Source organism: Panulirus ornatus, chromosome 36, assembly GCF_036320965.1.
Source record: "Panulirus ornatus isolate Po-2019 chromosome 36, ASM3632096v1, whole genome shotgun sequence".
NCBI lineage: Eukaryota > Metazoa > Arthropoda > Malacostraca > Decapoda > Palinuridae > Panulirus > Panulirus ornatus.
In genome coordinates, this window is record NC_092259.1 from 18,879,176 (window position 1) to 18,899,010 (window position 19,835).

Below are 19,835 nucleotides of genomic sequence, written 5' to 3' on the forward strand. Positions count from 1 at the left end.
TACAGAGCATCCTGTAGTTGTGTTACAGAACATCCTGTATATGTGTTACAGAACATCCTGTAGTTGTGTTACAGAGCATCCTGTAGTTGTGTTACAGAACATCCTATAGTTGTGTTACAGAACATCCTGTATATGTGTTACAGAACATCCTGTAGTTGTGTTACAGAGCATCCTGTAGTTGTGTTACAGAACATCCTGTAGTTGTGTTACAGAACATCCTGTAGTTGTGATACAGAGCATCTTGTAGTTGTGTTACAGAACATCCTATAGTTGTGTTACAGAACATCCTGTAGTTGTGTTACAGAATTCCCTGTAGTTGTGTTACGGAACATCCTGTAGTTGTGTTACAGAATACCCTGTAGTTGTGCTACATAATATCCTATAGTTGTGTTACTTAATATCCTGTAGTTGTGTTACAGAACATCCTGTAGGTGTGCCACATAATCTATACCTGTGTTGCAGAACATCCTGTAGTTGTGTTACCGAACACCCTGTAGCTGTGTTACAGGATACCCTGTAGTTGTGCTACACAGCATCCTATAGTTGTGTTACTTAACATCCTGTAGTTGTGTAACAGAACATCCTGTAGTTGTGCTACATAACCTCCTGTAGTTGTGTTACTTAACATCCTGTAGTTGTGTTACAGAGCATCCTGTAGTTTTGCTACATAACATCCTAGAGCTGTGTTGCAGAACATCCTTTGGCTGTGTTACAGAACATCATGTAGTTGTGCTACATAACATCCTGTAATTGTTTTCCCTTATGTTGAAGGGTCCATCCATGGACAAAAGTCAACACCATTGAAAAATAGAAAGGATTATGAAAGTGGAAAAGGAAGAGACAAGGGAATGTATTCATGAACTTTGGAGGAAGTGAAAAACCTGTCTTTCAAAATGTGCCAGGTCATAGGTATTGGGAAAGACATGAGAAGGTAGAGAGTTTCAAAGCTTCGACGTGTTGGGAAAGAAACAGTTATCAAAACGGCCCACCCTTGGGTTGCAAACGGCCAAAGTAATCATATGACGCAGCAGCTCGCCGAGTATTGTGCGGTCTAGCTAATGGTGGAGGCACACAAGTAACCAGCTCTCGGAAACATAAACCAAAATAATACCTGTAGAAGGAAATGAACCAGCACTAAGGCGCAGGGCAAGTGGGGTCAAGTTTGGAAGTTAACATGGGGCGGTTTATAATTCAGACCGCTTTCGATTCAACTCTGTCAAGTAAGGATGTATAGCTAGAACCACCCAGATGTGAGAGCAGTACTCCATACAAGGACAATCATTTCTTTGTATAAACGGAGCAACATCTATAACAACAGGATACCCAGTTTCTCAGAGGCGCACTTAGCTATTCCCGTAATGTAAAGTTTCCAAGTAAAAGTGGATGTTACAGTAAAACCAAGTATATTCATTGATTCAAGAGGTGGAATTAACAGAAGCGTTAAAGGAGAAACGAGATTTGCGAGTTTACGATAGAGAGATGGGTAGAAATTTGAGTCTTCGAGGCATTAAACTTTACAAGATTTCGTCTACCCCACTGAGATGTCCTGTTCAAGTCTGAGTTTATCGAGGAAACTGTGTCAAGGCGAGATGAAGATCGGGTGAGAGAAGAGGGAGCAGAAATGAAGGATGTGGACGAATACAGTGTTGAGTCGTCACCGTATGAGTGCATTGGCATATATTGTGGAAGAGAGGAAACCATTGAAGAAAAGGAGAAAAAGTGCAGGGGAAAGGACAGAGCCTTACGGGACAACGCTATTGTTGGAAAAAATGGGGGAGACTGATCCATCAACAACCACAGAGATAGATCGGTCGGAGAGGAAGCTAGATAAGAAGGAGCAAAGTGAGGGAGGGAAGCCAAAAGAAGGGTGCTTAGAAATGAGACCCCGATGCCACACCCTATCAAAAGCTTTGGATATCAAGGGCAACTACACATGACTCCTAAAAATCTTTCAGGAATGATGACCAGACATTTGTGGGATTAGGTCAGAGAGAAAATTGTGATTCTCGAGGTGTTTGAGGATATGGGAGTTGAAAAGGGATTCAGAAACTTTAGAAAAGGTAGATGTCAAAACAATAGGACGATAGATAGAGGGGTCAGAACGGTCACCCTTCCTAGGGATGCGATGTACCAATGCATGCTTCCAAGGAGAAGGAAAAGTTTTGGTTTTTGAACAGAAACGTAATAGACGAGCAAGCACAGGTGCAAGTTCAGAGGCACACTCAGTACACGGGGATGGTTGCCATTACGACCATAAGCCTTGCCTGTGTCCAGAGAGACAGAGAAGCACTTTTCGAACAGTCCGAAAAGAGATTACGGGAAGAGACATAGGATTAGTAAGAGGAGCATCAGAAGGTGAAGGAATGTTAGAGTCATCCAAGGTGGAGTTAGAGGAGAAACGGGAACCAAAGAGAGTTGTTTTGTCTACGGGAGAGACAGTTATAGTACCGTCAAAACCGAAAAGAGAAAATGTGTTAGAGATGCCCTTAGCTAAAGGCCAGAAAGACCTATCAGTGGATGACGAGGAGAGGTTATCACACTTCCTATGAATAAAGGAACACTTTGCCTCACGAATAACGTGCTGGCAGTGATTACGGGCAGTGATGAAAGCTGACTGGGAGCCAGAGGAAGGAGAGTTTTTCCCAGCCCGATACACCTGATGCCTTGCCTGGATGACCTCAGAACAGGAACGGTTGAACCATGGATTAGATGAAGAATAATCTCTGCTATGCGTCTGGTGGCACAGAAACATCACCACATAACACACGATAATTTACCCAAGGAAAGTTAAAAAAGAAGTTACGTAAGTTATTACACTCAGCTTTGTTGATGTGCCAATATTTACGTTTAGAAGGTGCTGCTGGAGGGGTAGGTGCCGTGAGAATAGATACATCCATAAGGATGTGATCAGATGAACCAACTGGTGGTGAGACTGTGTACTTACAGCGGGATGGACTAGAGGTGAAAAACAAATCCAGAATATTAGGAGATTGGTCACAGCAGCCAGGAATATGGGTAGGGTGGGAGATAATTTGCTCAAAATCACTGAGAATGGAGACCGTGAGGGCACCAATCCCTTCACCATCCGTATGGGATGAAGAGACGAAATACAAGAAAAGTGTGAGTTTGGAGACAGACCTTGAGCCACGTAACATAAAAGTTTGGAGAGTGAAGGTCCTTGAGGCATGCAACAGGTGTGTTGATGTTGGAATAAGGACAAACACCACCTTTGTACCGGAATCATGAGCAGAGGTGATAGTTAGATATGAAGAAGGGACTTGTGAGAACATAATTAGACAACTGTGTCTCAGAGAGACGTAAGATATTAGGAGAGACAGTAGACTGATGGTGTTCAACTGGAGAGGGGTTACTGGAGAGACCACGAATGTTGGTATAATGAACAGGTAATGAGGAAGATCTAACAGATAGGGAAAGGTCGTGGGAGGGGCCGGTACTAGTACGGCCAGAGTCCTCCCTGTCATTGGCAGTTGAGTCAGGCAGAAACCCAGAGATTCTTAGCGCCCCATGATGCAGGGGGACCAGGGACCAGAGATCTGACGAACTCTGTCATGATAATACTTACAAATGTCTGAGTGAACAGAAGTTGGCAAGAATATTTATGTGAAATAACAAGCAAGGGTTTGAGCAGTAGTATTGTGCTTGTAAGATGGCAGGATTAGCCCGGTAGTCCCGTGTTGATGAGACAGAAAGTAAGACCAGCAATCCTGACATGGCAAGTAAGATGGTTCCGGCCACCACATAACGACCCTCAGTCAGTACCACCCTGGGCGGCTGCTGTCAAGAACCTATAGTTGTGCTACAGAACATCCTATAGTAGTGTTACAGAACATCCTATAGTTGTGTTACAGAACATCCTATAGTTGTGTTACAGAACATCCTATAGTTGTGCTACAGAACATCCTATAGTTGTGTTACAGAACATCCTATAGTTGTGTTACAGAACATCCTATAGTTGTGTTACAGAACATCCTATAGTTGTGTTACAGAACATCCTATAGTTGTGTTACAGAACATCCTATAGTTGTGTTACAGAACATCCTATAGTTGTGTTACAGAACATCCTATAGTTGTGCTATAGAACATCCTATAGTTGTGTTACAGAACATCCTATAGTTGTGTTACAGAACATCCTATAGTTGTGTTACAGAACATCCTATAGTTGTGTTACAGAACATCCTATAGTTGTGTTACAGAACATCCTATAGCTGTGTTACAGAATATCCTATGATTGTGTTACAGAACATCCTATAGTTGTGTTACAGAACATCCTATAGTTGCGCTACAGAACATCCTATAGTTGTGCTACAGAACATCCTATAGTTGTGTTACAGAACATCCTATGATTGTGTTACAGAACATCCTATAGTTGTGTTACAGAACATCCTATAGTTGTGTTACAGAACATCCTATGATTGTGTTACAGAACATCCTATAGTTGTGTTACAGAACATCCTATAGTTGTGCTACAGAACATCCTATAGTTGTGTTACAGAACATCCTATGATTGTGCTACAGAACATCCTATAGTTGTGTTACAGAACATCCTATAGTTGTGTTACAGAACATCCTATAGTTGTGCTACAGAACATCCTATAGTTGTGTTACAGAACATCCTATGGTTGTGCTACAGAACATCCTATAGTTTTGTTACAGAACATCCTATAGTTGTGTTACAGAGCATCCTATAGTTGTGCTACAGAACATCCTATAGCTGTGTTACAGAACATCCTATAGTTGTGTTACAGAACATCCTATAGTTGTGCTACAGAACATCCTATAGTTGTGTTACAGAACATCCTATAGTTGTGTTACAGAACATCCTATAGTTGTGTTACAGAACATCCTATGATTGTGCTACAGAACATCCTATAGTTGTGTTACAGAACATCCTATAGTTGTGTTACAGAACATCCTATAGTTGTGTTACAGAACATCCTATAGTTGTGTTAGAGAACATCCTATGGTTGTGCTACAGAACATCCTATAGTTGTGTTACAGAACATCCTATAGTTGTGCTACAGAACATCCTATAGTTGTGTTACAGAACAACCTATAGTTGTCCTACAGAACATCCTATGGTTGTGCTACAGAACATCCTATAGTTGTGTTACAGAACATCCTATAGTTGTGCTACAGAACATCCTATAGTTGTGTTACAGAACATCCTATAGTTGTGCTACAGAACATCCTATAGTTGTGTTACAGAACATCCTATAGTTGTGCTACAGAACATCCTATAGTTGTGCTACAGAACATCCTATAGTTGTGTTACAGAACATCCTATAGTTGTGTTACAGAACATCCTATAGTTGTGCTACAGAATATCCTATAGTTGTGTTACAGAACATCCTATAGTTGTGTTACAGAACATCCTATAGTTGTGTTACAGAACATCCTATAGTTGTGTTACAGAACATCCTATAGTTGTGTTACAGAACATCCTATAGTTGTGCTATAGAACATCCTATAGTTGTGCTACAGAACATCCTATAGTTGTGTTACAGAACATTCTATAGTTGTGTTATAGAACATCCTATAGTTGTGCTATAGAACATCCTATAGTTGTGTTACAGAACAACCTATACTTGTGTTACAGAACATCCTATAGTTGTGCTACAGAACATCCTATAGTTGTGCTACAGAACATCCTATAGTTCTGTTACAGAACATCCTATAGTTGTGGTACAAAACATCCTATAGTTGTGCTACAGAACATCCTATAGTTGTGTTACAGAACATCCTATAGATTTGGTATAGAACATCCTATAGTTGTGTTACAGAACATCTTATAGTTGTGTTACAGAACATCCTATAGTTGTGTTACAGAACATCCTATAGTTTTGTTACAGAACATCCTATAGTTGTGCTACAGAACATCCTATAGTTGTGTTACAGAACATCCTATAGTTGTGCTATAGAACATCCTATAGTTGTGTTACAGAACATCCTATAGTTGTGCTACAGAACATCCTATAGTTGTGCTACAGAACATCCTATAGTTGTGTTACAGAACATCCTATAGTTGTGCTATAGAACATCCTATAGTTGTGCTACAAAACATCCTATAGTTGTGCTACAGAACATCCTATAGTTGTGTTACAGAACATCCTATAGTTGTGCTTATAGAACATCCTATAGTTGTGCTACAAAACATCCTATAGTTGTGCTACAGAACATCCTATAGTTGTGTTACAGAACATCCTATAGTTGTGCTATAGAACATCTTATAGTTGTGTTACAGAACATCCTATAGTTGTGCTATAGAACATCCTATAGTTGTGCTACAGAACATCCTATATTTGTGCTACAGAACATCCTATAGTTGTGCTATAGAACATCCTATAGTTGTGTTACAGAACATCCTATAGTTGTGATACAGAACATCCTATAGTTGTGTTACAGAACATCCTATAGTTGTGCTACAGAACATCCTATAGTTGTGCTACAGAACATCCTATAGTTGTGCTACAGAACATCCTATAGTTGTGTTACAGAACATCCTATAGTTGTGCTATGGAACATCCTATAGTTGTGTTACAGAACATCCTATATTGTTGTACAGAACATCCTATAGTTGTGCAAGAACATCCTATAGTTGTGTTACAGAACATCCTATAGTTGTGCTATAGAACATCCATATTGTGTTACAGAACATCCTATAGTTGTGCTACAGAATCCTATAGTTGTTACAGAACATCCTATATTGTGCTACAGAACATCCTATAGTTGTGCTACAGAACATCCTATAGTTGTGTTACAGAACATCCTATAGTTGTGCTACAGAACATCCTATAGTTGTGTTACAGAACATCCTATAGTTGTGCTACAGAACATCCTATAGTTGTGTTACAGAACATCCTATAGTTGTGCTACAGAACATCCTATAGTTGTGTTACAGAACATCCTATAGTTGTGTTACAGAACATCCTATAGTTGTGTTACAGAACATTTTATAGTTGTGTTACAGAACATCCTATAGTTGTGTTACAGAACATCCTATAGTTGTGTTACAGAACATCCTATAGTTGTGTTACAGAACATCCTATAGTTGTGTTACAGAACATCCTATAGTTGTGTTACAGAACATCCTATAGTTGTGTTACAGAACATCCTATAGTTGTGTTACAGAACATTCACAGCTGTACTACACAACGTTAATGTAACAACCTTCAACTTCCATTGGCAGAATTGGCTTCACAAAACCGTTTATGTTGCATCACAAACATGAACTGTTTTGTTTGTTCTGGTGTTTACATACGTTATTGTAATGTAGAAAATTACATTTATTACATCAATTCATAAGTTGTTACATGTAGGAGAACATGTTATGTACTGACTGATCCAGAAAAAGATAATCTGTAATGAAAAGAATTTATAACATTTGTGATAACTGTACTGATGACTGATCCAGATAAAGATAATTCATAATGAAAGGAATTTATTACATTTCTAACTGTCGTCCTAAGTTGTTGGAAGACTGTAACTAACCGGGACAAGATCCATATTTCCCTACTACATCCAAGGGCAACCAGCAGCTTGTTTTTTTCTGCCCCGACGTTGGAAGTGAGGTACTGATTCCAGGCAAAGTTCCATTCCTCCTCACCTCCGGCAGCTATGGCTGTACAACACACTGTGGTCATCAAGTTCGGGGAGATTATGCTGAAGACGAGAACGACCAATTAGTTAGACAACTTGCAATTATTGAACGTCTAGTTATGGCTCATCGACTGTGTCTTCGTCCAATATTTTGAACACCAGTGTTGCTTAAGTGCACTTGTAAATAGATAAGCGGAATTTACCTCCTGTTAGCTGGGTTATCCATCCATTGCTGGAAGAGGCTGACTGAGTTGTGTACACAGTCCTGGTAATCTAAGTTGCATGCCCATGATAACGCCTCGACTCGTTTGTACTGTTCCAGCAGAGGGTCGTTCAAGTTATCTTCAAACCCGACAGAATCATACAATGGAGTGAGGATGGCCAAGAGATAACTCTGTGGTCAAGAAACAAAGATGAAATGATGCTACAGATAATGTCTTCAAGTTCGTAAGCTCACTCAGACTATCTCCACACATTCACTGCTGTAGCAACTCCTTGCCATCCGTGATCATGATTTGACTGACAAGAGCTAATTATAAGATGTGTTGTATTCCCTGATAATGATTACGTCATGTCTGAAAGATTCTGGAAATGACTGATGACTGACCTTGAGAGCGCCGTAGCCAGCTGACCGGGTAAACATCATCTCCAGGTACTCCAGGTTGGATAAAGCAGATTCCCAGGGAACGTACTCAGTCTCGTTCCTTAGGTAGACATTCACGTTCAGTGCAGTATTATATGATAACTGACCTGGGAATTAGATGATATACCATTAAGAAACACACACACACACACACACACACACACACACACACACACAAAAGAATTCTAAGCATTTATGAAAGTCAAACATAGACTTATCAACATTCAAATCTTTGTTACGGAAGCTAATAACGTGCGTAAGACAAGATAACAAATGAGAACATCGGTGAAGTAAGCAAATGGGGAGGTAATAACAGGTAGTGATGAAGTGAGAAGATGGAGAAAGTATTTTGAAAGTTTGTTGAATGTGTTTGATGATAGAGTGGCAGATGTAGGATGTATTGCTTGGGGCGGTGTGCGAAGTGAGTGGGTCAAGGAGAATGGTTTGGTCAAGAGAGAAGAGGTAGAGAAAGCTTTGCTTAAGATGAAACCCGGCAAGGCGGCAGGTTGAGATGGTATTGCAGTTAATTTATCAAGAAGAGGGGTGACTGTGTTGTTGATTGGTTGGTAAGGATATTCGATGTATGTATGGGTCATGATAAAGTGCCTGAGGATTGGCAGAATGCATGCATGGTGCCATTGTACGAAGGCAAAAGGGATAAAGGTGAGTGTTCAAACTACAGAGGTATAAGTTTGTTGAGTATTCCTGGAAAATTGTATGGGAGGGTATTGAATGAGAGGGTGAAGGAATGTACAGAGCATCAGATTGGGGAAGAGCAGTGTGGTTTCAGAAGTGGTAGAGGATGTGTGGATCAGGTGTTTGCTTTGAAGAATGTATGTGAGAAATACTTAGAAAAGCAAATGGATTTGTATGTAGCATTTATGGATCTGGAGAAGGCATATGATAGAGTTGATAGAGATGCTTTGTGGAAGAACTTAGGAGTATATGGTATGGGAGGTAAGCTGCTGGAAGCAGTGAAAAGTTTTTACTAAGGAGAGTGATTGGTTCCTAGTGAAGATCGGTATTCGGCATGGATGTCTGATGTCCTGATGGTTGTTTAATTTGTTTATGAATGGGGTGGTTAGGGAGGTAAATGCAAGAGTTTTGAAGAGAGGGGCGAGTATGCAGTCTGCTGGGTATGAGAGGGCCTAAGAAGTGATTCAGTTGTTGTTCGCCAATAGTAAAGCTCTAGTGGCTGATTCGAGGGAGAAACTGCAGAAGTTGGTGACTGAGCTTGGAAAAGTGTGTGAAAGGAGAAAGTTGAGAGTAAATGTGAATATGAGCAAGATCATTAGGTTTAGTAGGATTGAGGGACAAGTTAATTGGGATGTAAGTTTGCATGGAGAAAAATTGGAGGAAATGAAGTTTTCTAATTATAGTGGACTTAGCAGCGGATGGAACCATGGAAGTGGAGGTGAGTCGCAGGGTGGGGAAGGGGGCGAAGGTTCTGGGAGCGATGAAGAATGTGTGGATGGAGAGAATGTTATCTCGGAGAGAGCAAAAATGGGTATGTTTGAAGGAATAGTGGTTCTAACATCATTAAATGGTTGTGAATCAAGGGCTATAGATAAGGTTGAACGGAGGAGGGTGGATGTGTTGGAAATGAATGCTTGGTGTGAGGTGGTTTGATCGAGTAAGTAATGAAAGGGGAAAAGAGATGTGTGGCTGAGAGAGCAGAAGTGGGTGTGTTGAAATGGTTTAGACATATGGAGAGAATGAATGAGGAAAGGAGGGCAAAGAGGATATATGTGTTAGAGGTGGAGGGAAGCAGGAGAAGCGAGAGACCAAATTGGAGGTGGAAGGATGGAGCGAAAAAGATTTTGAGCGATCGGGGCCTGAACATACAGAAGGGTGAGAGTGGTGCAAGGAATAGAGTGAATTGGAACGATGTGGTATACCGGGGTCGACGTGCTGTCAAGGGATTGAGACAACGCCTGGGGGTAAACCATGGAAAGGTTTTGTGGGGCCTGGATGTGAATAGGGAGCTATGGTTTCGGTGCATTACACATGGCAGCTAGAGACTGAGTGAACAACTGTGGCCTTCTTTGTCTGTTTTCCTGGCGCTACCTCGCTGAAGCAGGGGGTAGGTATGCTATTTCCTGTGGGCCATGCTATATCCTGTGGGTCAGGGTAGCGCCAGGAATGGATGAAGGCAAGTAAGTATGAAAATTTACAAATATTTATATGTATATGTCTGTGTATGTATATGTCTGTGTAGTTATATGTGTATATGTTGATATGTATATGTATATATATGTGCATGTAAGGGATGATGAGTGTGGCTATCATCACCTTCACGACCACTGGAAGGTGGTCATGAGTGTGGCTATCATCACCTTCAGCGACCACTGGAAGGTGATGATGAGTGTGGCTATCATCACCTTCAGCGACCACTGGAAGGTGATGATGAGTGTGGCTATCATCACCTTCAGCGACCACTGGAAGGTGATGATGAACGTGGCTATCATCACCTTCAGCGACCACTGGAAGGTGATGATGAGTGTGGCTATCATCACCTTCAGCGACCACTGGAAGGTGATGATAAGTGTGGCTATCATCACCTTCAGCGACCACTGGAAGGTGATGATAAGTGTGGCTATCATCACCTTCAGCGACCACTGGAAGGTGATGAAGAGTGTGGCTATCATCACCTTCAGCGACCACTGGAAGGTGATGATGAGTGTGGCTATCATCACCTTCAGCGACCACTGGAAGGTGATGATGAACGTGGCTATCATCACCTTCAGCGACCACTGGAAGGTGATGATGAGTGTGGCTCTCATCACCTTCAGCGACCACTGGAAGGTGATGATGAGTGTGGCTATCATCACCTTCAGCGACCACTGGAAGGTGATGATGAGTGTGGCTCTCATCACCTTCAGCGACCACTGGAAGGTGATGATGAGTGTGGCTATCATCACCTTCAGCGACCACTGGAAGGTGATGATGAGTGTGGCTATCATCACCTTCAGCGACCACTGGAAGGTGATGATGAGTGTGGCTATCATCACCTTCAGCGACCACTGGAAGGTGATGATGAGTGTGGCTCTCATCACCTTCAGCGACCACTGGAAGGTGATGATGAGTGTGGCTATCATCACCTTCAGCGACCACTGGAAGGTGATGATGAACGTGGCTATCATCACCTTCAGCGACCACTGGAAGGTGATGATGAGTGTGGCTATCATCACCTTCAGCGACCACTGGAAGGGGATGATGAACGTGGCTATCATCACCTTCAGCGACCACTGGAAGGTGATGATGAGTGTGGCTATCATCACCTTCAGCGACCACTGGAAGGTGATGATGAGTGTGGCTATCGTCACCTTCAGCTGATCGTACCTGCCTGTGCCAGATCCAAGGCATCGTCAATAATCTGGGCTCGGTTCACCACATGGATCAAGGTGTGGTTGGTGTTCAGTTGTTTGATGAGTAAATTCCAGTTGTCATCGTCATAGTTGACTCTGTAGAAACCTGTCTCTTGTACGTTGAAGATGACCCAGTGCTCTTGACTGGGTAAAGAGGATATCATGATCTGGCTCTCAGAGTCCTTCATCCACACGTCCGGGGGAGTACTCTCAAAATTAGGATTTTCCTGAGTCGTGTAGGTCAGTGGGATCCACCACTTGTAGTCATGACTGTCTGTCCAGTTCTCATTCTTTATCAGCAAAAATCTCTCCTGTAATGATCAAATTGGCTGTTTAAGACAAGCATGTACATTAGAGCCCATTAAGACAAGTATATACATTAGTGCCGATCAAGACAAGTATATACATTAGTGCAGATTAAGACAAATATATACATTAGTGCCGATCAAGACAAGTATATACATTAGTGCCGATTAAGACAAATATATACATTAGTGCCGATCAAGACAAATATATACATTAGTGCCGATCAAGACAAATATATACATTAGTGCCGATTAAGACAAGTATTTATATTAGAGAAGGCTTAGTGTCATGTTTGTATGTCAATATGAGAAGTCTTAGTGTCATGTTTATATGTCAGTAGTATGTTACCTGTGTGAGAGTAGCCAATGTACCGTTTCTGACCACCTTGACCACAGGGTAACCCATCTGGAGCGTCCAGGTGTCCATGACCATCTTAACGGTCAGGTCAGCAGGCAGCGTCGCCTCCTCATGACCCGCCTCACTCAGGAACTGCCACAGGTCATCTTGCTCAGCGTTGCCGTACGCCCTGACGAATATGGCACACTTGACAAGATAACCACACCGATGAAGTAATCATGAAGTAATCATGAAGTAATCATGAAGTAATCAAGAAGTAATCAGAAAGTAACCATGAAGTAACCATGAAGTAATCATGAAGTAACCACGAAGTAACCATGAAGTAATCATGAAGTAATCATGAAGTAATCATGAAGTAATCAGAAAGTAACCATGAAGTAACCATGAAGTAACCATGAAGTAATCATGAAATAATCATGAAGTAATCAAGAAGTAACCATAAAGTAATCATGAAGTGATCAAGAAGTAACCATAAAGTAATCATGAAGTAACCATGAAGTAACCATGAAGTAACCATGAAGTAAAAACGAAGTAACCATGAAGTAACCATGAAGTAATCAGAAAGTAACCATGAAGTAACCATGAAGTAATGAAGTAACCACGAAGTAACCATGAAGTAATCAAGAAGTAATCAGAAAGTAACCATGAAGTAAAAACGAAGTAACCATGAAGTAACCATGAAGTAATCAAGAAGTAACCATGAAGTAACCATGAAGTAATCATGAAGTAATCATGAAGTAACCATGAAGTGACCGTGAAGTAATCATGAAGTAACCATGAAGTAATCATGAAGTAACCATGAAGTAATCAAGAAGTAATCATGAAGTAACCGTGAAGTGATCAGAAAGTAACCATGAAGTAATCATGAAGTAATCATAGAATAATCATGAAGCAACCAAGAAGTAATCATGAAGTAACCAGGAAGTAATCATGAAGTAACCATGAAGTAATCATGAAGTAATCATAAAGTAACAATTAAGTAACCATGAAGTAACCATCAATTAACCATCAAGGAATCATGAAGCAGCCATGAAGTAACCATAATGTTAGCATGAAGTAACCACGAAGTAACCATGAAGTAATCAAGAAGTAATCAGAAAGTAACCATGAAGTAACCATCAATTAACCATCAAGGAATCATGAAGCAGCCATGAAGTAACCATAATGTTAGCATGAAGTAACCACGAAGTAACCATGAAGTAATCAAGAAGTAATCAGAAAGTAACCATGAAGTAACCATCAATTAACCATCAAGGAATCATGAAGCAGCCATGAAGTAACCATAATGTTAGCATGAAGTAACCATAATGTTAGCATGAAGTAACCATAATGTTAGCATGAAGTAACCATAATGTTAGCATGAAGTAACCATAATGTTAGCATGAAGTAACCATAATGTTAGCATGAAGTAACCATAATGTTAGCATGAAGTAACCATAATGTTAGCATGAAGTAACCATAATGTTAGCATGAAGTAACCATAATGTTAGCATGAAGTAACCATAATGTTAGCATGAAGTAACCATAATGTTAGCATGAAGTAACCATAATGTTAGCATGAAGTAACCATAATGTTAGCATGAAGTAACCATAATGTTAGCATGAAGTAACCATAATGTTAGCATGAAGTAACCATAATGTTAGCATGAAGTAACCATAATGTTAGCATGAAGTAACCATAATGTTAGCATGAAGTAACCATAATGTTAGCATGAAGTAACCATAATGTTAGCATGAAGTAACCATAATGTTAGCATGAAGTAACCATAATGTTAGCATGAAGTAACCATAATGTTAGCATGAAGTAACCATAATGTTAGCATGAAGTAACCATAATGTTAGCATGAAGTAACCATAATGTTAGCATGAAGTAACCATAATGTTAGCATGAAGTAACCATAATGTTAGCATGAAGTAACCATAATGTTAGCATGAAGTAACCATAATGTTAGCATGAAGTAACCATAATGTTAGCATGAAGTAACCATAATGTTAGCATGAAGTAACCATAATGTTAGCATGAAGTAACCATAATGTTAGCATGAAGTAACCATAATGTTAGCATGAAGTAACCATAATGTTAGCATGAAGTAACCATAATGTTAGCATGAAGTAACCATAATGTTAGCATGAAGTAACCATAATGTTAGCATGAAGTAACCATAATGTTAGCATGAAGTAACCATAATGTTAGCATGAAGTAACCATAATGTTAGCATGAAGTAACCATAATGTTAGCATGAAGTAACCATAATGTTAGCATGAAGTAACCATAATGTTAGCATGAAGTAACCATAATGTTAGCATGAAGTAACCATAATGTTAGCATGAAGTAACCATAATGTTAGCATGAAGTAACCATAATGTTAGCATGAAGTAACCATAATGTTAGCATGAAGTAACCATAATGTTAGCATGAAGTAACCATAATGTTAGCATGAAGTAACCATAATGTTAGCATGAAGTAACCATAATGTTAGCATGAAGTAACCATAATGTTAGCATGAAGTAACCATAATGTTAGCATGAAGTAACCATAATGTTAGCATGAAGTAACCATAATGTTAGCATGAAGTAACCATAATGTTAGCATGAAGTAACCATAATGTTAGCATGAAGTAACCATAATGTTAGCATGAAGTAACCATAATGTTAGCATGAAGTAACCATAATGTTAGCATGAAGTAACCATAATGTTAGCATGAAGTAACCATAATGTTAGCATGAAGTAACCATAATGTTAGCATGAAGTAACCATAATGTTAGCATGAAGTAACCATAATTTAGCATGAAGTAACCATAAAGTTAAGCATGAAGTAACCATAATGTTAGCATGAAGTAACCATAATGTTAGCATGAAGTAACCATGAAGTACCCATGAAGTAACCATCAAATTATCATGAAGTAGCCATGAAGTAACATGAAAAGAATGAAGTAACCATCAAATTATCATGAAGTAGCCATGAAGTAACATGAAGAGATGATGAAGTAACCATCAAGTAACCATCAAGTGATTATGAAATAGCCATGAAATAATCTTGAAAGTAACCATGAACTAACCATTAAGTAACCATGAAATAACCATCAAGTAACCATCAAGTAATCATGTAGTAGCCAAAAAGTAATCATGAAGTACCATTAATTAACATGAAGGAATCATGAAGTAACCATCAATTAATCATAAAGCAACTATCAAGTAATCATGAAGTCACCAGGAAGTAACATGAAATTACCATGAAGTAACATGAAGTAGATATGAAGTATCCATAAAGTAACCATGAAGTAATTATAAAGTAACCATTAAGTAATCATAAATTAACCATCAAGTGATCATGAAGTATGATCATGAACTATGATGATAGTTAACGATCATTACTGACACCCTGAACCATGATGATAGTTAACGATCATTACTGACACCCCTGAAACCATGATGATAGGTAAACGATCATTACTGACACACTGAAAACCATATGAATAGATAACGATCAAATACGGACACTCTGACCATGTAAGAAAGTTTAACGATCAATTACTGACACCCTGAACCATGAATGATAGTTAACGATAATTACTGACACACAGGAACCATGATGAAAGTTAAACGATCGTTTACTGACATCCTGACCCAAGAAGATAGTTAACGATCATTAATGACACCCTGAAACCATGATAGTTAACGATCATACTGACACCCAACCTTGATGAAAGTTAACGATATTTCACTGACAACCTGAACCATGATGATATTTTAACGATCATTACTGACACCCTGAACCATGATGATAGTTAACGATCATTACTGACACCCTGAACCATGATGATAGTTAACGATCATTACTGACACCCTGAACCATGATGATAGTTAACGATCATTACTGACACCCTGAACCATGATGATAGTTAACGATCATTACTGACACTCTGAACCATGATGATAGTTAACGATCATTACTGACACTCTGAACCATGATGATAGTTAACGATCATTACTGACACTCTGAACCATGATGATAGTTAACGATCATTACTGACACTCTGAACCATGATGATAGTTAACGATCATTACTGACACCCTGAACCATGATGATAGTTAACGATCATTACTGACACTCTGAACCATGATGATAGTTAACGATCATTACTGACATCCTGAACCATGATGATAGTTAACGATCATTACTGACACCCTGAACCATGATGATAGTTAACGATCATTACTGACACTCTGAACCATGATGATAGTTAACGATCATTACTGACACCCTGAACCATGATGATAGTTAACGATCATTACTGACACCCTGAACCATGATGATAGTTAACGATCATTACTGACACTCTGAACCATGATGATAGTTAACGATCATTACTGACACTCTGAACCATGATGATAGTTAACGATCATTACTGACACCCTGAACCATGATGATAGTTAACGATCATTACTGACACTCTGAACCATGATGATAGTTAACGATCATTACTGACACCCTGAACCATGATGATAGTTAACGATCATTACTGACACCTGAACCATGATGATAGTTAACGATCATTACTGACACTCTGAACCATGATGATAGTTAACGATCATTACTGACACTCTGAACCATGATGATAGTTAACGATCATTACTGACACTCTGAACCATGATGATAGTTAACGATCATTACTGACACCCTGAACCATGATGATAGTTAACGATCATTACTGACACCCTGAACCATGATGATAGTTAACGATCATTACTGACACCCTGAACCATGATGATAGTTAACGATCATTACTGACACTCTGAACCATGATGATAGTTAACGATCATTACTGACACTCTGAACCATGATGATAGTTAACGATCATTACTGACACTCTGAACCATGATGATAGTTAACGATCATTACTGACACTCTGAACCATGATGATAGTTAACGATCATTACTGACACCCTGAACCATGATGATAGTTAACGATCATTACTGACACTCTGAACCATGATGATAGTTAACGATCATTACTGACACCCTGAACCATGATGATAGTTAACGATCATTACTGACACCCTGAACCATGATGATAGTTAACGATCATTACTGACACTCTGAACCATGATGATAGTTAACGATCATTACTGACACTCTGAACCATGATGATAGTTAACGATCATTACTGACACTCTGAACCATGATGATAGTTAACGATCATTACTGACACTCTGAACCATGATGATAGTTAACGATCATTACTGACACTCTGAACCATGATGATAGTTAACGATCATTACTGACACTCTGAACCATGATGATAGTTAACGATCATTACTGACACCCTGAACCATGATGATAGTTAACGATCATTACTGACACCCTGAACCATGATGATAGTTAACGATCATTACTGACACTCTGAACCATGATGATAGTTAACGATCATTACTGACACCCTGAACCATGATGATAGTTAACGATCATTACTGACACCCTGAACCATGATGATAGTTAACGATCATTACTGACACCTCTGAACCATGATGATAGTTAACGATCATTACTGACACTCTGAACCATGATGATAGTTAACGATCATTACTGACACTCTGAACCATGATGATAGTTAACGATCATTACTGACACTCTGAACCATGATGATAGTTAACGATCATTACTGACACCCTGAACCATGATGATAGTTAACGATCATTACTGACACCCTGAACCATGATGATAGTTAACGATCATTACTGACATCCTGAACCATGATGATAGTTAACGATCATTACTGACACCCTGAACCATGATGATAGTTAACGATCATTACTGACACCCTGAACCATGATGATAGTTAACGATCATTACTGACACTCTGAACCATGATGATAGTTAACGATCATTACTGACACCCTGAACCATGATGATAGTTAACGATCATTACTGACACCCTGAACCATGATGATAGTTAACGATCATTACTGACACCCTGAACCATGATGATAGTTAACGATCATTACTGACACCTCTGAACCATGATGATAGTTAACGATCATTACTGACACTCTGAACCATGATGATAGTTAACGATCATTACTGACACTCTGAACCATGATGATAGTTAACGATCATTACTGACACCCTGAACCATGATGATAGTTAACGATCATTACTGACACCCTGAACCATGATGATAGTTAACGATCATTACTGACACTCTGAACCATGATGATAGTTAACGATCATTACTGACATCCTGAACCATGATGATAGTTAACGATCATTACTGACACCCTGAACCATGATGATAGTTAACGATCATTACTGACACCCTGAACCATGATGATAGTTAACGATCATTACTGACACCCTGAACCATGATGATAGTTAACGATCATTACTGACACCTGAACCATGATGATAGTTAACGATCATTACTGACACCCTGAACCATGATGATAGTTAACGATCATTACTGACACCCTGAACCATGATGATAGTTAACGATCATTACTGACACCCTGAACCATGATGATAGTTAACGATCATTACTGACACCCTGAACCATGATGATAGTTAACGATCATTACTGACACCCTGAACCATGATGATAGTTAACGATCATTACTGACACTCTGAACCATGATGATAGTTAACGATCATTACTGACACCCTGAACCATGATGATAGTTAACGATCATTACTGACACTCTGAACCATGATGATAGTTAACGATCATTACTGACACCCTGAACCATGATGATAGTTAACGATCATTACTGACACCCTGAACCATGATGATAGTTAACGATCATTACTGACATCCTGAACCATGATGATAGTTAACGATCATTACTGACACCCTGAACCATGATGATAGTTAACGATCATTACTGACACCCTGAACCATGATGATAGTTAACGATCATTACTGACACTCTGAACCATGATGATAGTTAACGATCATTACTGACACCCTGAACCATGATGATAGTTAACGATCATTACTGACATCCTGAACCATGATGATAGTTAACGATCATTACTGACACCTCTGAACCATGTGATAGTTAACGATCATTACTGACACCTGAAACCATGATGATAGTTAACGATCATTACTGACACTCTGAACCATGATGATAGTTAACGATCGTTACTGACATCCTGAACCATGATGATAGTTAACGATCATACTGACCACTCTGAACCATGATGATAGTTAACGATCATTACTGACACTCTGAACCATGATGATAGTTAACGATCATTACTGACACCCTGAACCATGATGATAGTTAACGATCATTACTGACACCCTGAACCATGATGATAGTTAACGATCATTACTGACACCCTGAACCATGATGATAGTTAAACGATCATTACTCGACACTCTGAACCATGATGATAGTTAACGATCATTACTGACACTCTGAACCATGATGATAGTTAACGATCATTACTGACACCCTGAACCATGATGATAGTTAACGATCATTACTGACACTCTGAACCATGATGATAGTTAACGATCATTACTGACACCCTGAACCA

General features: G+C 39.4%; 1 protein-coding gene across 35 annotated transcripts in view; it reads right to left on the reverse strand.

Annotated features, from left to right (window-relative positions):
- Positions 1–19,835, reverse strand: part of LOC139760425 (aminopeptidase N-like) — a 194,928-nt gene that overhangs the window by 15,174 nt on the left and 159,919 nt on the right. For all 35 annotated transcript variants that reach the window (XM_071683657.1, XM_071683658.1, XM_071683656.1 and 32 more), the window contains 5 exons: positions 12,283–12,460; positions 11,603–11,939; positions 8,225–8,367; positions 7,821–8,011; positions 7,510–7,680 (listed from right to left, as the gene is read on the reverse strand). In XM_071683657.1, the coding sequence (XP_071539758.1) occupies positions 7,510–7,680; positions 7,821–8,011; positions 8,225–8,367; positions 11,603–11,939; positions 12,283–12,460 (1,020 nt within the window). The remainder of the gene's footprint in view (positions 1–7,509; positions 7,681–7,820; positions 8,012–8,224; positions 8,368–11,602; positions 11,940–12,282; positions 12,461–19,835) is intronic.